General features: G+C 34.0%; 1 protein-coding gene across 1 annotated transcript; it reads right to left on the bottom strand.

Moving 5' to 3' along the window:
- Window positions 1-3,747: 3,747 nt before the first annotated feature.
- LOC127087372 (beta-galactosidase 1) lies at window positions 3,748-8,747 on the bottom strand. Its single transcript, XM_051028256.1, has 18 exons — window positions 8,268-8,747; window positions 8,040-8,135; window positions 7,788-7,900; window positions 7,637-7,703; window positions 7,448-7,540; window positions 7,204-7,347; window positions 7,006-7,094; window positions 6,785-6,890; window positions 6,606-6,693; window positions 6,399-6,517; window positions 6,134-6,298; window positions 5,856-6,034; window positions 5,669-5,778; window positions 5,459-5,568; window positions 5,263-5,373; window positions 4,855-5,174; window positions 4,431-4,767; window positions 3,748-4,345 (listed from the first exon to the last, which is right to left on the bottom strand). The coding sequence occupies exons 1-18, from the start codon at window positions 8,433-8,435 to the stop codon at window positions 4,235-4,237; spliced, it is 2,526 nt and encodes an 841-aa protein (XP_050884213.1). The 5' UTR covers window positions 8,436-8,747; the 3' UTR covers window positions 3,748-4,234.
- Between the last annotated feature and the right edge of the window lie 18,631 nt (window positions 8,748-27,378).

Consider the following 27,378-nt stretch of genomic DNA (forward strand, 5'->3'; position numbering starts at 1 on the left):
TGTCAGAGGTAAGGAAGAATGAGCTAAAAGAGTAAGACCAATTTCAACTATGTGTCTGTTCTTTCTCTCCATAGACCCGTTTTGATGGGAAGTGTGAAAGCAAGTGAGTCGATGTGTTATCCCTAGTTCTGTAAAAAAAATTGATAAAGTGTCTAAATTATCCACCAAAGTCAGATTGAACTGATTTAATTGTTACATTAAACTGAGTTTGGACAAACACATGAAAAAGTTTAAAGGATTTCAAGGCTTCATATTTATGTTTAAGAAAATGTAACCATGTGTATCTAGTATGTCCATTTACAAAGGCTATCTAATATTTGTAACCTAGACTAGAGGGATTAGGGGATGAATCCCATAAGTCAATGTAGATCATATAAAAAGGTTTATTATAAATTGTGGTAGTTAAAGGTGATGTAACCTATTTTCTTTACCAAGATTACAAGAGGTGCAAAAAATAGTACTATGTTTATTAGGATCATGGATATTATACAGTTTGAATATATGAGCAACAGAGGTAAAGTTGGCATGAACTAGCCTATGATGCCAAAGTATACTAGTATTATAATTATTTTACACGGGAGAATTAGAATGAGAAACAATATAAGTTTGAATACTAATTGTATTACTCAAGTTGTTATTCAGGTTGCGAGAGCTTGTTAGCTCCAAAGATAGCCGAAGAAAGCAATAAAGGTCACTGGCATCTAAAAATCCTTCAACAATGACTTTTTTAGAAGCCTGGGATTTAATATAGCATTTATCAGGAAGGAATTAAAAAATAACATTATTATCACTAGAGAATTTTGAAACAGACAACAAGTTTATAGTGATATAAGGTACATGTAGGATATTGGTAAGGATTAATTTATATTTTGAATTGAACTTGGAGTAAAATTGTGAGGAACCTACTTACTAGATGCTAAGAGTTTGACCATTTACTACATAAACCTTATTGAATCTTTCATGAGTTCTTTTATTTTGTAAAATAAAAGCATAAGGAGTTAAGTGGTGGGAAGCACCTGGGTCGGCGAGTCAAGCTTGAGATTCTAATTTTGAAGGCAATGAGTATTCTTGCGTATAGGCAGGTCGACTCGTGGTAGCCATTATTTCCATAGTCTGAGAACTATGTGAGGTTTCTCAAGTGGATTCTTGACTGGGATTAGAACTGTTTGCACAATTAGAGTGAGCACTAGTTGTATTTTGAGGCATGAAATTTTCATCAAAGTGATGTCAACAGGTTGTGACTGAGTGCCCATACTTCCCACATAGTTGACATGTGGGATGATTTCCAATTGCGCACCTTCCTCGGCCACGACCACGCCCACGACTGAACCTTTTTTACCTAGACAAACAGAGTATGCCCGTTTGGAGTTGCTCTCTTCTTGGCTTATGTGAGTAACATTTGCAACGATGTTTTAAGTAGCCAATTATTGACGAAATTTATCTAATTGTGCTTCTTGCACATACATAAGTGCTTCAACATCACACATAGTATGAGGTGTATGACATCCATACGTTTGCATGACAAAGGGATTGTATTCTTTAGGAAGTCCTTATAGAATCGAATATACCTGATATTGTTCGGTGGTAGAGTCACCAACAACTAACAGAGAGTTTGCAATCACTTTGATTCTTAATACAAATTTTTCGATTGACTTATTTCCCTTCTTATTTGATATGAGTTCTACACGCAATTGTCGAACCCTAGCTTTCATTTGGGCGTTGAAGAATTAATGAATCTTATCCCAAACTTCAAAGGTGTGTTTACATGCAAGAACCCTAGGTAATACCGATTCAAAACTCTCGATAACAACCATATGAATACAACTTGATCTTGCATGATCCAAGCTTCATATTCCTCTGAAACTGTACCTATGATACGATCTTGAGCTGATTTGAACTTTTGTGGAATATGTGGATTGACAACAAGCTTGTGCATCTTTTGAGTTAGAATCACTCCTTCCAATTGTTGATTCCATAGTAGATAGTTATTCTCTTGCAATTTAATCGAGAGTTTCGGTCCAAAAGAGTTCTTGGACTTCGTTGAAGCAAAAACTGTGGAGATTTCTTGCGATTGAGTTGGATCTTTAATTTCCGATTCTTGATTTTCTGTAAACTCCATTAAAGCACCTTGAATCACTGATTCTTGATTTTATGTAAACTCCATCTGATACTACTCCATTGCACGTCGTAGTAGATAAACCGCTTCAATGGTTGATCTTCCATGTATAAAACCAAATTGATTCTCAGTGACTTGAGTCTATTTTCTTAGTCTTTGTTCAATCATTCTTTCTCATAAATTTATGTTATGACTCATAAGTTTAATCTCTCTATAATTTGCACAATTTTGTATATCCCCCTTGTTCTTATAGATTGGAACTAAGATGCATCTTCTCCATTAATCTGACCATTTCTTTGACCTCATAATTTTATTAAAGAGTTTGGTGAGCCACTTAATACCCTTATCTCTAAAAAAAACACTTAAATAAGTATATTGTCTGGCCTAACCGCTTTACTACTACTCATTCTTTTCAATGCTTCCTTTATCCCTTGTTTCTGAATCTGACGGTAGAAATTATAATTCTGATTAGGGGTGGCAAAACGGGCTCGGCCCGCTGGACATGCCCGTTTTGCCCGCACTTTTGTGCGAGGCGGACCAAGGATTTAGGCCCTCACCCTCAAATGTGTTTGCCCCGCCCCGTCCCTTTTTATTCGCGGGCTTTTGCGGGCACGTGTATTTACATAATTTTTTGCATTTTTAGACTTAAAGAGTGCAGTGCCCACGGGCTTTCCCCGCCCCGCCCTCACTTTTCTGTGGGGCGGGTCTAAGTTTTAGGCCCACATCCTCAACTATGACCGCCCCGCCCCGTTTTTTTGCGGGCTTTTGCGGGGCGGACCTAAACGGGGCGGCCATGCCCGTTTGTCACCCCTATTTCTGATCCTCTTCTCTAATGTTGAGTCTGCTAGAGTCGTGTGAGATATCATATCCTTCATTAAATAAATTATAGAAATATATTTTTCATATATCCTTTATATATTTTTCCTAAACCAAAATTTTACATTCTTCATCTTTAACACTCTTTACTTGATCCATTAAATAAATATTAATAAAATTGTAGATATAAATATAATTAAATAGAATACTAATCAATGGGTTATACAATGAGTTGTAAATATTAATAATAATTAAATTAAAGTTTAATCGATAATAATTATGTCTTAGAACCATTCTCCGAATCATTTCGTTTTCATTAATAATAATAATTATCGAGCAGACTCCATAATTGTCTTTGAATGGAATATACATATTTAGGTAATTTAGAGATTCTAGAAACCTTTGATTGTTCTTGGGGTTTAATCTTTTAAACTTTTTCTTGACCCAAGAAAGAAATATTTGGATAAAACCAAGAATCGAGCAGACTTGCAAAGGCAAAGGCGTAACTTATCCCCGGAGGAGGCAAAGTGTGAATTAAAAGATCCTCGTTTCTCCAAGTCTGCTCGATTCTTGTAACAAAGAGGTTATGACAAATACCATAAATTTCACGTTTTATCCAAATGTTTTTCCTGGGTGAACAAAAAGTCTAAAAGATTAAACCCCAAGAACAATCAAAGGTTTCTAGAATCTCTAAATTACCTAAATATGCATATTCCATTCAAAGACAATTATGTTTTTCTTCTCTTGCAAGTTATAGATTCTTTCGTGCTGTAGTTGGTAACGTATCCGTATCTGTTTCTAAGAAAACATAATCATCCAACAAAAAAGCAACAATATCACATTCCATTCTTCTCCTTTTTCCATATGATTGATCATGTAAAGTTTCTTACATGAAGAAAACAATCAAGTTTCTATCAATGTAGCTTACAAAAGAAAAATAATACTAATAATACAAGAAGCAAGATGCTTCCACACTATAATAATCAATTGCACATGGACTTGACTCAAATAGTATTGTCTCATTGTGCATCTAATCAAATCTCCATCACCTTTCACCTCTATATAACAAGAATAGCACAAATATATACACACATCCACAATCATATCAGCAATCTCTACCGGCTTTCAACCAGACGGTGTGTTGTGTTTTCTGCAACTTCACTTTGGTGAAAGCCAAATTAATGCTTGTGGTGATGATCTTCAAGTAGTTTAGAATTTCATTGAGGCAAAAATACGGATTTCGTCGTCGGGGGAAAATCTATCTTAAAAGTTCTTTCCGTTTATTTTCTGAGGTTGAAGTGATCATGTACAAATGGCCTCGACCGAGAGTTTCTTCAAGACATTTGGACATGGATCTCCTCCAAAATTTTCAGGCGACACTGTTACCTTGCACGAGTTCTGTCCAACACAATTCTGCAACAACAAAACTCACCTTTGAGTAATGAAACAAGTAAAAGTGACAATCAAAAACTATGTTTAGCTATATATATAGCAATACCTTTTCAAGAGCATTATAAGACTTGTGAGCATGGCAGTTTCCTTCATGAAAGTTTCCACAAGATCCTAATGGAGTACCGAAGCTAGCGAATTTGATCGATGAAATTTTCTGTCCAGGGCCACATGATAAATGTGCTTTTGGCCTAATAGGTTTGGTAGATTTACCAGAACTTTGCATTTGATAACTTATAAGATTTGGTTGCCACTCGTAAATATCGGCACATACACTGTCTATATCCCTTCTAACCAAAAAGATTCCATTCGGATCTCCGCCTAATTCTTCAAACACAACCAAAAGATTTCCGGTTGGTTCCAACCACGAACGAGGAATGTGGTACCTGAAATTACCATGCATTGATTAGTTTGACGAATAGTTTCTCGTCAGTATTAAACAACAATACGCAAGGTTTATGTTTCTCACTCACCATCTTTGAGAAGCCTCGCCGCAGTTACTTCTACATTTATTCTCGTTATAAGTTCCTGCATAGTCACAGTTTTCGCATTTACCAGACGCTGCTTTATAAGCAGGCCAGTAACGGCCGAGATTCTGTCCATTTAACCACACTTGTCCTTTTCCCATGCTTCCCATGTCTAAAGCAAACGGTGCAATTCCGGCCGGGGCATCGAAAGTAGTTTTGTACCAAGTCAACGGCTGCATTTTAGAAACTAAACTGCCTTGAACCCAATCCACTGAAGAACTTCCACTAAGAGAATGAAGACTCAAGGCTTCACCATTGAGACCAACCTAAATAAAATGGTAATTCAAATGAATTTCCCGCAAAATCAAGCAATGTAGAGGAAAATAAAAGCACGGCGAATGTTTGAGGTAGAACCTTGTAAGACCATTTCTGCCAAGACAAGTCCCGTCTACCTTCATCGAGACCATTTAACGTAATCGGGCCGAGAACACCAGCATTCCATGTTTCGAAATGAGGGCCAACGTTCTGCGATTCCAACATATCAACTTAGTATCGTAATGAGGTTTCTAACAAAATATTTTTCAGTGCATGTGTGTGCGAGAGAACGTACCGGGAGTCCAACTGCAACACTTAGAAGAGAGATTTTGTTGACACCAGGTCTGAGCTTCACACTCTGGCTAAATGTTAGCTTGGGGAATTCCAAGCTTCCATAGATAGTTCCTAATCAAAAATATTTATATGATAAGCGCTTAATTAAGTTATTGGTCTCATGTTGAATTTAGTGTTTATGAAAATTGTAATGCAGGATGGTGCTCCTCACCTGACATCTGACCGTTGACGAAAACATGCATAGCATGCCCAGCAGATAACACCGTAAGAACAGGATCGTTTCCGCTCCTCAAAAATCCTTCATTAGGATCAATTACAACACTGGCAAAAAAGAGAACTATAAGACATGGAAAAACCAAAATGAATGTTTAAAAACTGCTTAGTTGTTTATTACTCACTCTGTGGAGTACCACAAGTAATCGGTTAAATCTCTTGTTGTATTTAACTGCTCCAATAGACCAGTCACGGTGAAGGAACTATCATCAGTTGAGGCTGTTTGCTCAGAAAACACTTCCCAAGAGAGTCCACCGTGAATAGGAATGGGACTCATCTTCATCTGGGCACTCTGCGAACCAACCTGCATAAAGATTTCGGAAAAATTTAGTTTTAAATTCACTTGATCATATATATTTGGTCAAGCTCATGTGAAATAAAAATGCTTTTTCTCCTGTCTCACCCTTGCGGTGTTATAAACCGTTGTTTTACAGTCGGGAAGAATGCTTATAGACCAAGGAGGCAAGTTGTAATGCATATTTCCAAATGGCACTGTTGCAAAAGATTTTGGATTATAGTTTGCAAGAAACGCAGCACAAGCTCCCGACTTCGATTTAAACACATGAGCCTGCACGAAAACGACGAAAGACAAAAATCAGCGACACTATAATATAAAGCATTTTAAATAGGTTTGATAATTTTCACATAAATGAAACAAGTCTGCATACCTCTTGATAGGTTCCGATCCGTGTAAGGGTAGGATCTCCCGAAACTAAAGCAGGTTCAGAGAGTTTTATTGCTCTATGTAAATCCTTCAGATGACCCCATTTTGGTTGCCTCAGCAATCCTGCAAAGATAAGAAACAAAATTAAGAATCCTACTTATGTGAAGTTCTTCTTATCGGTTATGTTTAAGTATTTGAATAATTTCTTTACCATATTCATCCAAAGGTGCGTCATAGTCGTAGCTTGTAGCAATGAATGGACCACCAGCAGTTCTACCGAAATTTGTTCCTCCATGATACTAAAATGAACGAAACAAAAGGCCAAGTTCAATATTTAAAAATAGTGAATCTTTACAATTACACATTGAACTCGATAAACAATGAAGTTACCATGTAATAATTGATAAACGATCCCCCTTTTTGTATAAATCTTGCAACCGAAAACGCCAAGTCTTCAGCAGGTCGGTGAGGTACCGGACCTCCAAACTCGGTAAACCTGCAAGCATAAAAGAGAAATAGAAGCAATTTATAGTCAAGTTATATCTATCTACCTTGCTTGTATTGATCTTAATCTTATGAAAACATAAGAAATCAGAAACAAGGCATTATACCAGCCAGTCCAAGCTTCTGTCCACATCTTCGGTTTATAAGCCTTATTCGGAGAGAAATAATCACAATAGAAGCCATTGCAGGTGTTAATCTGTACAACGTTTAACGTCGAAATTAGAAGATGAAATCCTCGGAGGCATAAAAGAATGTATCAAAAATAAAATGTTTTCTTAAAAAACGAACAATTCGGCGGAACTTACAACAGGATCAGGAGCGTCATCTTGCTTGCACATTATCCACGGAACTCCGGTACCGAGTCCTATAGCCATATCTGCTGCCCATTTTGTGTAGGACTTACCAGGAGCCCCAATTTCATACTCCATAGGTCCATATTCATTTTCAATCTATACAAAATCACAAATTCTTGTCAATAAATAAAACCTACAAGATACTATAAAAGCAAGGTTGAGTTAAGTAGAAAGCTAGTAGTATCTTTTAACTTACCTGTGATAGAATTATTGGACCACCTTGAGACTCATATAACCTTTCTTCTTTCATCATATCAACAATCTTCTCAGTAAATTTTTGCATTTGAAACTTCATTATGGCAATGTAAAAACCAAAAGCAATTAGAAGATGAAAATAATGAGAATCTTAACAATTCCTAAGATATAAGAATAACTGAAATGTTACCTTAAATGGTTCATTGTCTGTTCTGAAACTGATTCCAGGAATGTACTTCAACCAAACAGGAAAACCCCTGAAAAACCAAATAAGCAAAATCTAGTTTCACATGTGTCAAATATTTTTTCCAAAAAAAGATGAAAAAGAACAATTACCCTACCCAAAGTTCCACTCAGCACAAACATATGGACCAATCCTCAGATGCACATAGAGACCAGCTTGCTGCACCAACTTTATGAACTTCACCAAATCATAGTTCCCCTCAAAATAATACTACACCAATCAAGAAAACAAAAAAAAAGTGATTATTTTCAGTAATCACTTATATGCACTTAATCACTTATGCACTGTTTAAGCAAAACAAAACTACTACTAAAAAAGGCACTGTTTTATGTTATCATAAGATATTTACTTTGCCAGGTGAAGGTTCATGTCCATTCCAGAAAACATAAGTCTGAATCACATCTAAACCTCCTTCTTTAGCCTTCTGAATAAGATCTGGCCACATCTGAAAAAAAAAACATAGTTAATCAAATCACATAAAAGGCATAAGAAGAAGAAAAAAGGAAGAAACTTTAAGACACCCATTAGTTTAAAAACAAGAAAACACAATGACCCAGAAGCTCATTCATAAGAATACCTCAGGGGTGCTTCTTGGATAATGAATGGATCCAGAAATGAGAACCCTTCTTTGACCATTAATGGTGATAGCTTTAGAGTCATAAGAAACAGAAGCTGTAGTATAACCAATAAGAGAGCATGAAAACTGAAGAAGTAGCAGAAGAATCAGTGTTGACATGTTCCACATTATGAGCTTCGGGTTGAATAATGGATTATGGATGATAAACCTTATCTTGCAAGATGGTAAAGCAAAAGAAGTGAGATGAAGAAGAAGGAAGTAACAAAGAAATAGCTTTGATTCTACTTTTCCTCTTCACACTACTACTGTTGTTTTGTTTTCGAGTTCACTTTTTCTTTTTGCAGAATGATAAATAAATGAAAAGGAGACATAGATATTATTAAAAAAAACGTACATATAAAGAACAGCTATGAGTTTGAGAGAGACAGTGTTTAATGTTTATTTTTTTGAGGGAAATGAGGTTAAATTAAAGGTGGTACATTAGTAATATTAAAATGAGTTTAATTTGGTAGGAAAAAATGGAGAGTGATGAAGAATCATTGAATGAAAGAGTTGTAGGACAGTGAAAAAGAGAGTGACCCCACAGAGCACTTGTCTTTATTTGTCACCCCGTGATGCCGACATTGGCCCAATCAATCCCCATGATTTAAGATTTAGGCACTTTTTTTATCTCTTTGCCTATACAAATTTTAATTTGTTTGAATCCTTTAATAGTAGTGTATTTTCTTTTATAGTGATCCATAATGCTAGTATTAATAAATGGTTAATAATTAAGATTTGTTAATCTATCGGATCTTGTCATGAGAAAATTAATGGTTAGTTATGTGATTACTTGACTTGTCATGTGTTTATTAAATAAGATGATAACTTGGATTTTTTTTCCAGATGTGACAATGATCCAATTTTTATACTAAGCATTCACATTTAGAGATTTTTTATTATAAAATAATTAAGTTTTCAGTTAAATTTTTAAAATAATCTTGAAAATATTTATTAAAATAATTATTTTTCCAAAGATATGTAACAAATGCGTTAGATGTATTGGCGGATCTAATAAAAATATTATTCATATGCGCCACATGCATTGACGCATCCATGTTCATGACGTCACTAAGACTGGCGCATAGCCACATGCAATGGCGCATGCATAATCCACTCGTGGGCACCAATGCATGTGACTATTGTTCATGCACTTCATATATAAATATAGTATCACTCTCTCATGATTTTTCACACATTTTCTTAGTATCTCCTTCCATTTTTCTTTAAAATGTCTTCATATTCATATATGTGTCCTTATATTCACAAGAGAAATGTCGATTTAATTTTTTTAGCAGTGCAACCTTTGATGAAGATCCGACTTTGGAATGTAGATACGTTTGAACATCTTAATAGGATATTGAACCGTTTGTTAGATGGAGAAATTGCAGAGGATGAAAATAATAGAAGAATTCAATGACTTGATACCATGTTCAACCAAAATGGAGAAGTTCGTTTCTTGGTGGATGTTAAAACTGACAGAGACGTTCACATGATGATGTATACTTTTTACAAAATTGTTTTGATGATTGTAATCGCATAGTTATGTTGTTTATGTATTGTATTTGTTTGTGATGTTATTTTATTTGTTGTAGTTGTTTGTGTTGTTGTTTAATTGTTGTTTTCAAGTTTTTGCAACTGAATCTTATGATATTTATTAAATGAATGTTGTTCTAAATATAAAGCAAAAGGGTTACAATTAAAATTATGTTGTTGTGCTTAGTCTAACACTGGAACAGTTTGTACGATTATGATCGGGCTGGCGACATGAACTTTATTATGTGCATGGCTGTGGGCAGGAGGTAACAAGAAAAAGAAGGTATTTTTTCACTAACTAAAATCCCTCTTTGGATGAACATTTCATGGGATTCTTCCAATACTTACTGAGAACTAGTACACCACCTTCTATTCTTTGCCGCAAAGAGCCCTCGTCACTAATTTAGGGTGATTATGTATTCGTTTAGCCACATCAGACTACATAATATAATCATTTTGTTCGCCGTATCCATTTCGGTTCGAATACGGGTGCTTTTTGGGCGACCATTTTTCTTTCTTCGCATTATTTCGTTGTACCAGAGTATGTCCCTATGATATGCAGGCCAACAATCCTATTTTGCTACCACCGAAAAGCTAATTTTATAAACATTACATATGTTTATAACTTTGTAAACGGCGGATAGTAAGTTGGAAGGGTCATGTCGAACCTTTGAACATGGCACTATGACATGGGAGCAGGGCATACGAAAGGATTGGAACTTTCCGCAGCCGCACCCACCTCTATCTAGTTCCATTCGATAGTGCCTCCTCGACATGCCTTCATTTTTATCCATTGACTCAACAACATTATACCAACATTTAGTACGGTCAAACACTATGACCACATGTATGTTAGATTTGGAATCTTCTTCTTTAATGAATTTCATTAAAGCATCACTGAACAACTGCCCATATTGTAACACTGAACCCCATTTGGAACGTCTGATCTCAAACAGCGCCCCTAGCCTAAAATAGGTTATTTGCACTAAAGAAGTCATTGGTAGGTTTCAAATACCTTTGAAGACAGAGTTTATTGATTCCACAAGATTTATTGTCATGTGGCCTCATTGTTGACCATTGTCGTATGCCCTAGTCCACTTCTCTAATGGAATATTGTTGATTCACATTACTACATTTGTGTTTGACAATCTGATGTCTTTGCGGTAGTGTTTGAAGAATGGTTCTATTAATGCATACCCTGTGTTGACAAACTTCTTTCGCAGTGTTTTGTCTCTGATCTCCCGCATGAAATTATGAGCGACATGTCTAATGCAGTAGATATGTGTCGAAGGAGGTGGACAATATACATGACTAGTTGGTAATGCCTCTTGTTGGTGGTCGACAGTTTCATCGTTCACTATTTCATCAACCAATAACTCGTCTTCTTCTTCTTCCTCATCAACAGCATCGACTTCAGCTTGTTCGTCATCATCAGTTTCATAAAACACTTGTGACGGACCAACGAACTAAGACAATTGATTTTGTTGTGTTAAAATATATAACTCAATATCATTGAACCCAGATTGTTCATGACTGTGAAACATATGATGAACATCGTCATCATCTTGAATCTTCAACTGATAAAACTTAACTTGGTTGTCTGCAAAAAAACACCGGATTTTTATAGATGATTTGTTCCACCTGACTACACTGCAATTTCTTTTCTATTCTTTCTTTCAAATGTGAAAATTTTGGTCATTTATTTATTGTAAACTGAGTAACTTCCGTGTTACGAAAACAAAAACCGGATAACTCGCATTCAAATATTTCACCATCGGTATGGGCATTGATTATGTAATGTGGTAATGAAGCCATTTTTGTAAGATGCATGTAAGTTTAGTGTATTATGGTGATGGGCATTGATCACGTATTAGCATGCAGTTAAATAAGGATAATGGTGAATATCCATAAATCAAAGTATGCGCCATAGGGTATGGCGCATGCTATATGGTTTTAACTTAGGCATCATTTTCAGTCGCCTCTATGAAGAATCTTTCATGCATAAACCTAGGGTTCAAACTACAACGAATCTCTGCCATGATTCCATTTTCATTGTCCAAGGTATACGCCCTTACCAATGGCACATGGTCTTAGAAAACAAGGCATGCTCCATAACAAGACAACGCATGCGTCCTACTATGATTCCCTGCATAATTCCCTATACCTTAAAAGGATAACACATGCGCCCTCCCCTATGGTGCATGCCCTAAAAAGACATATATGTGCCAACCCCAATGGCGCGTGTTTCAGATATCACATGCAAAAAGAACTTTAACATGAATGCAACTTACACTCAACCAACTTTCACATCTATAAATACTGATGTTATCAGTTTTTCCATCAAACACACTCAACCTATCTACATTGTATGCAACACTCAACTTATCTACATTGTATGCAACGTTTAACCTATCTATTTTGTCAGCAACAGATACTCAAACGCATTCAACAAAATGTCTCTACTGACCATGGGTGATGAACATCGATGAACAATAAAAAATATTGCGACATTTGTAAGTTATTACTTATTCTCTATTGTTTATTACTTTTCTTACTTATTTCTTATTTCCTAACAAAATGTTTCTACTGTTTATTACTTATTCTTACTTATTTCTTAATTATCTTTTGTTAGGACCTAAAGATATTTCGATGTCGTGTACATGAATATGTACCACATGATCCTTTGATAGAACCGTATCTACAAGCATGCAGTTTTGGTAATCTACTCAACATAGTCTCATACTCAGTTGATTACAAATTTATTCTTGCTTTGGTAGAAAGATGGATATCCGAGACCCACACATTTCACCTTCCTTTCGGTGAGTGTACTGTCACACTTGAGGACGTCTACATGTTGTTAGGTCTATATATCGATGGTAAGACCGTATATGGTAGAGTTAATCAAGATAACTCTATATGCGAGGAATTGTAGGGTGCCCTTTTGTGTGAAGACACAACTACGGGACAGACTTCGGGTCAACCTAGGGGTAAAGGTATTAATTTAAAATATCTTAAACAGTATTATTCAAGTATAACATTAAACGAAGAATCTACTGAGTATGGAAAGATAATTAAAGCTCGATGTTATATTATGATTCTATTTGATAATTTTTTATTTCCTGAAAGTACTGGTAATATGGTAAATACTATGTATTTGCTATTGTTAGAAAACATAAACAAAGTAGACACATATAGTTGGAGTTCAGCTGTTTTGTCTCATCTATATAGTTTGTTGTGTAGAAATGCCAAAAAAAATACATGTATGTTTTATTCTTGCGCCTATTTGCTATAAGATGAGGTTGGTCAAGAATGCAGTCACTCGGCCCAATCAACGAGAAGCCACTCAGATTCCCTTACGCAACAAAGTAAGTTTATCTTAAATCTTCTAATTTATTAGACTTTATACTACAACTGACTGTAACTAATATATTTTCAATCTTTTCGATCTAGGTGGTTAGTTAAGGGGATGTGCTACAACATGTGTCCCAAACATATTATAGTGGTTTATCGCAATCTTTTAGACCTTATTGGACCATAAAATGTATTACTACTAAATAACTCTGCTTTTAATTTTAAAAAATTATCCAATTACATATCCTCTAATCATGTCAAATTCTTATATAGTTTATCTAGAGACCGTATATGGGTCTTGACCATCATGTTAACCATGATGATGTTGCAGTTTGGACAACAAAAACATCAATCATCCGGTTCACTACCGTGGAGTTGCATCAGATTGAGCGTGTGAAACTGCAGTTTGGCATGCAACAACAAATTCTAGAATCTCCGACGTATTTGGGAAATTGGCATCAATAAAGAGTCGATGGCCAATGGGATTATTCCGATTGGAAAGACTTTACAAAAGAGACATGTCTTCATTAGAGGAATCAACGTCAGCACATCTTAAATGAATCAATCATACATGGTGCTAGACCAACTCAACATTATATGATATGGTTTAGATCGGTTACAACCCCATAGTTTGTGTGTGAGCCTATGTATTTGATTGATCCATGCCAACAAGCTTCGTCAACATACGTCTAACAACAAATCCCCGCCCAAGAACAATGCCAACCCACCCAAACCCAATGACCAACCTCACACCATCACTCTACCATATACACCCAACCACCAAACACCCAACCTCGCAAATAATTCATCCCACACACTCAAACTCAAAACTAGGAACCAAACCCTAACCACCAACAACCATACACATCCATCACATTTGTCTATAACCTAGATGATTCATACGATTTAACCTCATGCCGTCATAGCTTCCACTTATGAGCATTCAAACATCCCATCGCCACAACACCCAACCATTATTTGACTTTAATACACCACATGAACCATTGTTTTGTTTCCAAAAAGATTCAATGTCCCAATTCGGGCAACCATATTGTTCACAAACCATCCAACCACAAACCACCTAACTACAATGACCCAACTACGACAACATGGACACCAAACTAAATTACGGCAGCACCGTTGGCGGCAATCTCCTCAGGTATTGGGGAGAAATGATGACAAATTTGTCAAATACCACTAGACCTTCCACCGGACCTTCACATCAGCCACCATTGCATCATGCCAGCACTCAAAAACCTCAAACACCTCAGGGAAATCGTGGGAAACCTCGATGGTAAGCTAACGCATCAGGATGTGGAACAATGGGGCGTTTCAATCGGGCGTTTTAGAATCACTTATATGTCACTGTTCACAATCATTATTTTATTATAAATTATTAACAATTAATAATATTGAGTGTATTCTAAAATGACAAGTAAAATATTCAATTGAAGATTAATTTTTGAATTCAAAAATAGACAACACTTGTGAAGTGTTGCAGTAGGTTTGAATTTAGAAACAGGCAACACTTGTGAAGTGTTGCAATAGGTTTGAGTTTGGTAATAGACAACATTTCCTGAAATGTTACAGAATGCGAAACAATACAACCTTTAAAAACTGTTGTTGTAGGTGAAACTGTGCAACATGACGAAACAATGCAACATTTAGCAAAAGTGTTGTTGAAAGAGTGTGTTTCATCAATGATTGTAACCTTATGAAACAACACCAGTTTTCCCTATAAATTGAGGTTTCCGGATTCAGAAAAATAGAATAGAAGAGCATATCATCTTCACACAAAATTCTGGATTTCATCTTTCCTACATTCGAGTATCCATCGGTCTTGTGCAAACTCGAGTATAGGCTGAATTATACTGTGTGTTTCTGCATTCCAACTCTAAGACATTTGAGAGTGATTGAAATATTTATAATGAAAGTGATTTGTTCACGATTCTAGCCTCGATCCATTAGATTTAAATTAATTCCTAACAATCTTATAAATTTAACAAATAATAGCAATTGAGGTTTTTAATTTAAGAAAATCAAAGGAAATAATGAAAAAGGGATAGTAAAGTCCAAATCAAAAACTGGAGAAGAAATTGACATTATCTATCTCGATACGATTTATTTTATTTTTAAAAAATAAAAGTACTATAAAAATTATAATATCAAAAGTCTGGATATTATAACTTTTTTCCGGTAATCTTTCATTGATATGAATTTTTATTAAATTAAAAATAAATAATAAAGATGTTAATGATCTTGATTCGTAAATTTTGAATCAAATAATTATAGAGAAATGATGAGTTGACATCTCTTTTTTACAGTAACACCATATTTATACATACAATGCATACATTTAATTTTTATAATAATTGTGCTCGTCTTGATTTGTGTACAACATCATTTTCTTTGTTAATTTCTAAGGTGTAATAGACAGTGTGTGAAAAAATAGTGTAAATATATGAATTTTTTACACAAATACCCCAAATTTTCAAAAAAATCTCAAAATAACCCTGATTTCAAAAAAAATCCCAAACTACCCCACTTTTAGGAGGAGACACTAATTGGATTGGTGCCTCCTCTTAAACTTAGAGAGGAAGCGCCAATTGAATTGGCTAGGGCACATGGTGCAGCCAATTCAATTGGCGCCCATGTGTTACTTTTGAGAGGAGGCGCCAATTGGTCTGGCGCCTCAGTGCAAAATACAATTTTTTTTGTTACAAATAGAGGTGTTGTGTGAATCATTTTTTCACATCTTATTTCATCATTTTTGAAAACATGTTTGGTGTTCTTCGCCACTATGGAAATGTGATTTATTCGAGAGACAAACCTCAGATGTTGATGCTCTTCTAGAACATCACTACTTTTGATCAACTGAAGAGGGAACTGGTTTATTGGTTAGATGGAAAAATACCAGAAGGGAAAAAATTAGAAGTATTGAGAGACTCGACAGTATATTTGGTTGGGTGCTAATGAAAACCGATAGGGGTGCTAGGAAATTGATGTTTGGACGAGATGACATCACTTTGATTGTTGTAATCTGTTATAAATATTACGTTTTAAGTTTGCTTATGTTATAATGATGTTTGTTATGAACGTTGTTGTAACAAAAACTTAATGATATATAAAAATTGAAGGTTACAAAAATCCAATGTTACAAAAAGATTATGACTCAGATGTTTCTCCTCGATTGGGACAGTTGTTCTTATTATGTCCTGGTTGACGACATATACTACATAGTCTTATCATTTTATCTGTCATATCCACTTCTGTTCTGATACATGTGTTGTTTGGCCGTCCTTTTTTCTTTCTACGCATCTCGTTGTTGTGCCAAACTATGTCACCTTCATAGAGGCCAGTATCCCTTCATTGGTAGCACCGAGAAGCTTTTGTTATAGACATTCATGACAATAATGGCCTTGTAAACATCAGATAGATGCTGTAAGCGTCATGGGAAAAACTTGCATTGACTGTTCTAAAGAAAAGGATTTTGATATGTGTTCTTTGACACAATACCAGATCCTATGCAGGATTGAATTCGTTTCTTCAACTGCAAGAAATTTGCATTTCTCTTGATCGTAAGTTGGATGGTATCGGTGTTTCGAAAACAAAACATGTATAACTTAAACTTAAATGTCTCACCAGCATGCAAGAGAGAGGAAAACCACGTGTCACACATGCAAGACCTAACTCCAAATGAATTGGCGCCTCCTTGCAATCCTTGCACATTGGCGTCAGTCCATTTGGCGACACCATGTCTTGCATGCATGCACACCTCGTAACCAAGCATGCAGAGATAGATGTGTCATGCATGAGCCTAGGGAGGCGCCAATTTGATTGGCACTATCATGTAGCAAATGCACATGAGCACCAATTCATTTGGCTAGCACGTGTAATCCCATTTTTCCAAGCTTTTACACTTTTGCATGTCACACCTTATAAATAGGTGACTCTAACATTTCTCCCACACCAACACTCACTACTTCCTCAACAACATTAAATCTTTCATCTACAACAACCTCTTTCATCTGCACCAACCTCTTTCATCTCCGACAAGATGTCTATCCTCACAATGGGTGAATCGCACAGAGGAACAGTTGCAAATATAACAACTTATGTAAGCGTTTAATTCTTTTGTTATTTGTCTAGAATACCTTTTAATAACATATCAACTTAGTAAAGTGTTTTCTTGATTCTTTTATAGGATGTTTCAAGGTTCCGTACTCGGGTCCACGAATATGTACACATGGACCCGATGATTCAACCGTATGTCGAACTCGCCGGTTTTGGACATATAAGCAAAATAATATCTTGGTCAGTGGATAATAAATTCATTCTTGCGTTATGTGAAATATGGTGTCCCGAGACACACACATTCTGGTTTCCAACCGGTGAGTGTACCGTGACGTTAGAAGACGTCTTCATGCTATTGGGACTGCCTATTGAAGGTAAAACTGTAAATGGTAAAACAAACTATGCAAATTCAATTTGCATGGACCTCTTGGATACTGATTTGTTAGATGATAAATCAAGAGGTCAAGGTATACTCCTTTCACGCCTTAAGGCATACTAAAACAGTTTACATTTAGATGAGCATTCTACCGAAGAGGCTCAAATAATAAAACTAGGTGTTACATTATGCTTTTAATTGATTCTTTTTTATTTCCCGAATATAGTGGTTCTAGTATGCATGTTATGTATTTACCTTTACTACGACATGTAGATAAAATAGGAAGTTACAATTTGGGATCCGCTTGTCTGGCATATCTTTATAGCTCTTTGTGTAAAAATTCACACAAAGACACATCTACCTTTTCTGGATGTGTTGCTTTGCTCCAAGTATGGGGTTGGTCAAGACTACCGTCCCTAGCGCCCTTCAACAACAACCCTTTCACATTATCGTACGCACAAAAGTAAGTTGTTTAAAATGTTATATATTTACTTACTTTACCGATTATTATCTCTAACTAATATTTTTACCTTTATGGTGCTGATGGTCGGCACGTGGTATGAGTTATAACAGATGTCCTAGACATTGTATTACCTAGTATCGCAATCTCTTGGATCACCTTCGACTGACAAATGTATGGATAATAACCTAATTATTTCGTAATAATTTGTTAATTTATTCTACCAAGTTTATAATCTAACATACGTTCACATTTCAGTTCATTTGGCGTCCATACCTAAATTTGGATCATGACCATGAAATCAACGAAGAAGACGCAGCCGTATGGACTGCATGCACATCGATCATCAGATTCACAACTGTGGAGATGCACAACAGTGATCGTGTGAAATTGCAGTTCGGTATGCTTCAACACATCCTAGATCCCCCAATAAACATAGGAGAATGGCATATACGCAAAGTTAACGACCAATAGAACTTCAACCCATGACAAAGCTTCGCTAGATCAGAGTGTCGCAAATGGAAGCACCGTCATGACCATGTCTTAACTGACGCTGTGATGCCAAATGAAGAAAAACCAAGTCGTACTTATATGGCTTGGCACAGATCGGTTGGTTTTGAGTTCACCGCCGAAGATGTGTACCTATATGACCCACGCCAGACAACTTACACACCAAACGCCTCAACATCTAACCCCTAACAACATTGTCAGACCGACTACACACAACCCCTTATCCGTCAAACTTTTCGTTCCACAAGCACACAAACATACAACCATAACATGTCGTACACCCAACCACAATACCAAGAGCATACCTCGTACCACCACCAACAAATAGATCATCAACCAGAGACCTAACATCGATTCGCACCCAACACATCACCCTACCAAAGTCGCCTTAGTCAGAACACTCAATGATCATTTAACACCAACCGTCCCTCCTCCTACCATAGCCAAGAAGCCCAAACATCTCAAAACCGAAACATTTAACAACCTTATCTCTACCAAACACCACAATAATCTTTCCAACCTTTCCTCGACGCATCATTCACACCAATGTCTCCCTTCAACCGTCCTGGTCGCCCACCAACAAGTCAAACACAACCCAACTACTCTGGCATGGGTCATGAACTTAGCTACGGCGGTACACCTTCAATGCATACTCAAGACTACGTTGATTTGTCTGACTATCTCAACAGGCTATCTCCCGTAGTTGGTAGTGATGTTCTTGAGTCCTCAGATGCTCAACAACCAGTGGTGAATCATCAACGTGGGATAGGGCTAAGGGTTCAGATAGCTAGGTGATGTGGGACCGAATGTCGGTTAGGTGATCCCGGTCATCAGCATTAGTCTTTTTTGTGTAAACGAGAATTTATATTAATATGAATTGGTTCGATTTCGAAATTATGCATCACGTAGACTAAAAAAATTACAAAATACACTAAGGTGTCAACACCTCAATCCAGTTGACGCTTCCCTTTAACCTATACACATGGGCGTCAATTGAATTGGTTGCATCATGTGTCCTAGTCAATCCAATTGACGCCTCCTCTCTATGTTTAAGAGGAGACGTCAATTGGATTAACATCTCCTTCTAAAAATGGGATAGTGTGAGAATTTTGTTGAAATTAAGATTATTTTGAGAATTTTTTTTAAAAACTGAATTATTTTAATAATAAATTCTAAATATATCATAGCCGATAATTATAATATAGACATGTTTCGATAAACAATTTATGCGAATAGAAATGGAAGGTTATGGACATAATATGATTAAATATATATACGTTGGTACTGATAATTCGGATGCTTTAATGATACAATACATGCTCAGGATATATATAAATAAATATATACTTTCACTTTTCATATGAATTTGTATGATTTAAAAGGATCTTGAACCGTATATATGTTGTTCTATTTTAATAATGACTCAGTGTCATCGCAACGAAAGTATGGTTTATAAAATAGTTAACAGAAAAGATATCTTTATATTTGTTTTAAAGCAAATGTTATCGTGTGTCACAAGGGCACAAGTTAATGATATATTTATAGAAATATTTTTTTGAAATGTGTGCATTTAATTTTTTAAAACTTAAAATTTTGTTTTATTCCACACAAAATTTTCAATAATAGTAACCTTAACTTGTGCTCCAAAGACATAAGTTAACAAGATCCTTGTTTTAAAGATTAAAGTTTCGGTGTAAATAATTTATAGTTCAATAGTTAACAGAAAAGATTAAAAGTACTATCCGTGTAAATAATTATTACATTAATTTATTTTGTTTAAGTTTCGGTGCAATTGACATTTTATAGTTGAATAGTTAATGACGCGTTAGAATTTCAATAAATAGGAGGAAATCCGTTGTTGGCATTCCTGTAATATTTATTTTGTAATTATGGGATGTTCATCATTATTGCTGCATAATTCATAACTTTCATTCTGTTACTATCCTGTCGTAAAGAATACGATATGTAAATGTATTTAATTCTAAATTCTCACGGCTCTTCATTAAATTTTTTTTCTTCAAATTTTCCTCTAAATATTTCATTCTACTTTATTTTTTATTATTTATTTTTTATAAATTTAGATTAACCATCACGTATTATGATATTAAAATGACTTTAAATCACATTGATCTCAATATTATTCTAACGAAAGAGAAAGAATATGTTCATTAACAAGATTGTAAAAAGTATTGATCTTAACATCATTCCAAATATGCACATATCTCAGATGTCTTTGGAAGAAGATACTTATAACCCGATTGGTAAGTAACAAAATTATCACACTTTTATGTCTTATTTGTTTGTTTCTTCATGATCCTTAACAAAAATATCTAGAATTTAATTGGTTTATTTTTTCTTACTTATTTATCATGTGAGTTTTGTGTGATTTTTCACCTTGACTTTGAGATTTCGTTCTTTCTTCTGGCATTTAAGTTTTCATTTTTTTCTTCCTTATAGCATTTAAGTTTTCATTTTTTTCTAATGGCATATGGGTTTTCTATTTTCTCCATGTTCTTATAGAAAACAACAACATAGAAAATGCACACAATGATGCGGAAAACAACAACATACAAAATGAAGAAAATGACGTGGAAAACAACATTGAATCTGAATATGGTATCATAATTTCTCTTTTAATATTTTTAAATTTATTCTTTTTAATCCATGTAATTAATATGTTAGTTTTCTCATACTTACAAATTCAGAAAATTAAAAAGTGATCAAATTAGTGTCTTCTCTATTTTTAGTTAATGTACACGGTACAACATATTTGGAAACTTGCTGAGAACGAAGGAGTGTATGCTGATGTGAGTCATAAAAAGATAGGAAATTATGGACGCAAAAGAGTTCATGTAGACCTTAATCTAGTGTGTGACATTTCTTTAAAACAAAGAACCATTATTCCATCATTTTCTCACGTATTAGAAGTAAGTAGAAGCACATTGAGAGAAATAAGAAGACATTCAAATACTATCCAACCTTATTTAACAAAAGAAAATAAGAGAACTAGATTATCATTTTGGATTGATATGCTAGATAGTGATAGCATATCAGAATCCAAAGAAGTATACAATTTCTCATTACTTCATTCTCGGTAACCTTATCAGAATCTAACTAATCTTCTACTATTTTTATTTATGGGTTTTTGGGATATTCCATTGTCAATTTTTTTAAAGTATTTCTTTTGTTATGATAGGAAGAAGGATTAAAAAAATGCAGAATATATAAAACTTGAGAAGATTCACGTTGAAGAGAGAAATTTTTGAGTTTTAATTGGGAATTACATTTTTAAGAGAGGAAAATTTTGAAAAAAATCACAAATTAATGTAGAGTTTTATGAGAGAGGTTGAAAAACTCACAAATTAATGTAGAGTTTGATGAGGGAGAAATTTTTTCTCTAAAACGTTGGACGAATACATTGAAAAACAACATTCAAAATGTCACTTTGCATTGAAATACATAATTCATTGAATTATGAAAATTATAAAAAAAAAAGATGGATTAGGGGTATTTTAGGAAGAGAAAAATTAATTCTACATTGAAATTACAAATCGACTTATATTTCAACACAATTTTTTTCTCAAAAATGACATATAATAAAAAACGGAGGGAGTATTATATATTGAAAAACTTTGATATTTTGACATAGAAAAAGCCTACAATTTAGTTTGGAATGATTTTTTATTAGAAACTTGTTAATTATTAAAGTGATCAAATTAATTAAAGTTATGATTTCAATTTATGCAATTGAATTTTGATTTGGATTCCATTATTAAATCTCGAGATGTAGAATTTTGAGAACATTATCATGGAAGATATGGAATAAACTCGAAATTTGCACAAATGAAGAACCTCGTGAGAAAGGTTCTCCACGAATAGTTGAATCACAAATCAAAAGTTCGTCACTGATTGTTGAAAACAACCCGAACTTAGAATAAGCAAGAGATTCCGAAAGACTAAAGATATACGATCGAACAAATTGAAGTTAATTTATTTCTTTTATCTAATGGAAGGAAATAGTAAGAATTTTATTCGTAAGATTCTAATTACTCTTCAAGTGGAAGATGATCTTAAGACTTGTAAGAAATCAATAGTTTCACGTGACTCCTCTTATTTAGAAGGAAGTATCGTTGTGTGATGGTACACTAAACACCTATAAGTCTAGATTAATGACCAATGGTATTTTTAACAAAAAGAGGGCGTTGATTATTTCAACACATATGCACTAGTAGCAAGCACAATGAAAACTAGAATATCGTTTGCATTAGCTTATTTGCATGACCTTATAGTTCATCAAATAAATGTCAAAATGACATCACTAAATGGAAACCTTAATCAGGATATTTACAAGAAGAAACCAGAAGGTTATGTACTTCTTGGTAATGAACAAAAGACGTGCAAACTTGTTAAATCCTTGTATGGATTAAAACAAGCACCGAAATAATTATATCAAATTTTGACTATTCATTATAAGATTCACCAATTAAGGGGGAGACATACAACTTAGGAGGAGACAATATTTTGTCATCATCAAAAAGAGAAGATTGTGAGGAATATATCTTATATTTAGTTCAATTTTGATGAAGACAAAGATTACCAAAGAAGAAAGGATCAAAAGTGTCATGCACGTCAATGATGAAGTCGATCAAGAAGATTTAACATAGAAATTCAAGTGAAGATTTGAGACAAGTGAACATAAATAAGGTGCTCATTGCAATTTATACTATACTGCTTTAAATTGCTCATAATTTCATCTCTCATTTCATCTAAAATATTCTTGCATCATAATTTATGATTATCTAAAAATCTTCTTCATCTGATTCTTGTTACAAGTGTGTGTATACAAAATTGTGTGAGAATATTATGATATTCCTTTGTCTCCATGTTGATTATATGATTGATCATTAGCGACGAGATGAATGGAATTTTAGAAATAAAGAGGTTTCTAACTTCTACATTCAAGATGAATGATCTTGAACTAGTTGACACACTTTTGGGATCAAAGTAAAGCAAAATAGTGGGGGTTATGAACTGAGTCAAACACATTATGTTGAGAAAGTGCTTGATAAGTTCAAACAATTAAGCTTTAAAGAAGTGACCCCTCCGTTTGATCCTAGTGTCAAACTTCAAAATAATGAAGGAAGAGTTGTGGCTCAATTAAAATATGCAAGTGCATGTAATGTACTAGACCCGACATAACATTTGCAATTAGTAAAATGAGTATATTTTACTTGCAATCCAAATGGTGAGCACTGGAGGACCATCATTAGGATTTTCGGCTATCTTAGAAAAATAAAAAATATTGGTCTTCATTATGATAGATTTCCTTCCATATTAGAAGGATACACCGATGCGAGTTGGATATCAAGTATTGAATATCATAAATCTGCATTTGAGTGGATATTTATACTAGATGGGGTGCAATTTCTTGGAAGATCAAGAAACAGATGTGGGTCGCTCTCTTAACCATAGAATCAGAGTTCGAGACTCTTGCTTCCACTAATGAAGAAGCTGAATGGTTGAGGAACCTTCTGTTGGAAGTTCCATTGACTAAAGACAATGTTTCAAAGGTGTTGATATATTAAGATAGTCAGAGCATATAAAAAGTGTATAACATAAAGTCTAGGCAAGTAGGACTTATACATTCTTTTATGAGAAAATTGATTAAATATGGAATCATTTCATCCACCTATATACAAAAGAGCTATAATTTGGCTGATCAATTTACTAAACCACTAGGCAAGACTTAGTAAAAACAACTTCGAGAGGCATGGAGTTGAAACTCCTTGAGTAAGAGTTTCGACAATGGTAGCAACCTAATAGGAAGTTAACAAATCTTAACCTAAGATTCAATGACTAACAACAAGTCGTTGATTTGGATGTTTGTACAATATTTTGTGACAATGTTGACTATTACATATTGAGGGTTGAGTTTTTTCAAACTCTTAATGAAGTTCTATATCGAGGATATGTATCTCAAGAAATAGATACAAAACGAACTTCACCTATATGAATTTCAAGATGGTGTCATCTCAAAGTGAGAGTTGGAGTTTCTCTCATAATTTTTTTACGAAAACAGGAAAAACACATGGCCATAAATAGTGTTAGACGAGAGATGTAGGCGAAGAACCACTAAAGAGTGTGTGTAAGGTAACTCCGGTTTAATCACAAGGGATAATGGTTCAAAGCATTGTTGTTTAACATTCCGATTAGACTTTGCATTATCCTTACTAAGATTAAATTCAAATTGAAGGATACTTAAGTGTATTAACATTCATTATTTCCCTTTTTCTAGAATTGGTCTTGTCATTATTAGAACAAATGGGGAATTATTGTAAATTATTAGCAATTAATAATATTGAGTGTGTTCCAAAATGACAAGTAAAATATTTAAGTGAATATTAATTTTTGAATTCAAAAATAGACAACACTTGTGAAGATTGCGGTAGGTTTGAATTCAGAAATATGTAACACTTGTGAAATATTGTAGTATGTTTGAATTCGGAAATAGGCAACACTTTGTGAAGTGTTGCAAAATACGAAACAATACAACCTTTGAAAACTGTTGTTGTATGCGACACAGTGCAACATTTGATAGAAATGTTGTTGTAGGTGAAATAGTGCAACGGTTGAAAAATATTGTTGTATGCGAAACAATGCAACACTTAACAAAAGTATTATTGAAAGGGTGTGTTTCATCAAGGGCCTTAACCTTATGAAACAACCCAAGTTTGCCTTATAAATTCAGGTTTTCAGATTAAGAAAAATAGAAAATAAATGCATATCATCTTCACACAAAATTCTGGATTTCATATTTTTTACATTTGAATTTTTATCGGTCTTGTGCAAATTCGAATATAGGCTGAATTATCCTGTATATTCCTGCGTTCCAACTCTAAGACATTTGAGAGTGCTTAAAATATTTATAAAAAAAGTGAATTCGTTCACGATTCTAACCTCAATCCATTCTATTTAAATTAATTTTCTAACATATTTATGTATTGTTTCGTGTCATTGTTCCCCGATCATGGTATTATTCACCATAAAAATAACATACACATTAAACAAATGACATATTTTGTTTCCAATTTAAAATGAAATGATGTGTGTTATTTAGTTTTTGGAGAATTCATATTATTTTTCATAATTTATTATTATTTTGAATTATACAGTCGATTATATGCATTCAAGATGTTTCATTCACCGTGATATAAAGTCAGACACTGAACATTACTAATAAGAGAGGGAAAAAACATTCAACCGAAAAGTTTGTTAATTTATTGAAAAATACTATTCATACACAAAACATACACTACACTATATTTTATTGTTCATCAATACGGTGAATAGTAAAATATTATAATAATAAAATATTATTTTATAAAAATATTAAAAAAAATATATTTTTTACTTTTTAATTAAAGAGTACTATGTGATTAACCAACTTTATAACTTCATAATCAATATTTAACATTTTATTAACCAACTTTGTTTTATTATTAAAAGTTATTTTTATATTTGACATTAATTAATCAACTTTATAACTTCGTTAACCAATTATTTACGTTTCATTAACCATTATTCATGTATATATTTATTGTTCATTATTGTTCACATGACATTGTTTATGAACTGTTCACACCATTATTATGTATAGATTTATTGTTCACAATACTATTCACCGTATTTATGAGCAGTGTATACGGTGTAAGCGTAAATTAGAGTGTAAGAATAACAATACTGTAATTTATTTATTGTGAATCATTTCCATTTGGTTTATGCATTGTAGAGAAAAGAAAAGTCCTGGCTCATGAATAGTACTACACTTTTTTATGACACTAAAGCTTTTTTAGAGAAAAGGTACCCTCATCGTTATCTGCATACTTGGTGATTAGCTGTGATCTACTTAGTTTCTAAAAATAACATACACCCTAATTAAGGAATTTGCTCCTGCTTTTTCTGACCAAAAATACCATTCTCTTCTTCACCAATACAACTCTTATAGCCTGTCACCAAATAATATCATTTCTTATTTCCATGGCCGGTGACCAAATAATTGAATAGCACGTCATACGCACGTGGCCTACAAATTGATAGTATTGAATTTTTTATTCCAACAATGCCCACAAAAGAGGAATATACATGGGCTGCTTTTAATTTAAAATTATTGTATGATATACTCCGTTCTTTTTTAAGTGTTATTATTTTTTTATTTTATTTTTTATACATATCAAAAAATTTAATGATTATTGTTACTTTTTTAATAATAATTCTTATTTTATCTATAATACTCTTAACTATTTATTATATTCATTTTATTTTTTCTCTTCATAATAATTATTTAGGAGTTATTAATATTATCTTGAACTTTGTAAATGACACTTAAAAAAAACAAAATTAGATGTGATTTTGTTGAATTTTTAATGAAAATAACCTAATTTTTCAAATAAATTCTCAAATTAACCTTGGTTTCAAAAAAATTCTCAGAGTACCCCACTTTTAGGTGGAGACACCAATCCAATTGGCAACTTTTCTTAAAAATATAGTGGAAACGCCAATTGGATTGGCTGGGACACATGGTGCAGCCAATCCAATTGGCACTCATGTGTATTTTTACAAAGGAGACGCCAATTGGATTGACACCTCAGTATAAAATGCAATTTTTTTGGTTATAAATAGATGTGTTGTGTGAATCATTTTTCCACGTCTCATTTCATCATTTGACAATCATGTTTGATGTTCGTCGCCGATAGGGAAAGGTGATT

Source organism: Lathyrus oleraceus, chromosome 5 (assembly GCF_024323335.1).
Source record: "Lathyrus oleraceus cultivar Zhongwan6 chromosome 5, CAAS_Psat_ZW6_1.0, whole genome shotgun sequence".
NCBI classification, from domain to species: Eukaryota; Viridiplantae; Streptophyta; class Magnoliopsida; order Fabales; family Fabaceae; genus Lathyrus; species Lathyrus oleraceus.

What these genes read in the sequence shown, in the direction of transcription:
- LOC127087372 (XM_051028256.1), bottom strand. Translation starts at nt 8,435, where the DNA reads ATGTGGAACATGTCAACACTGATTCTTCTGCTACTTCTTCAGTTTTCA. An exon ending in CAGACAATGAACCATTTAAG is followed by an intron (nt 7,541 to 7,636) that starts GTAACATTTCAG and finishes GCCATAATGAAG; the next exon opens with TTTCAAATGCAAAAATTTAC. An exon ending in GGATCGGAACCTATCAAGAG is followed by an intron (nt 6,299 to 6,398) that starts GTATGCAGACTT and finishes GTTTTCGTGCAG; the next exon opens with GCTCATGTGTTTAAATCGAA.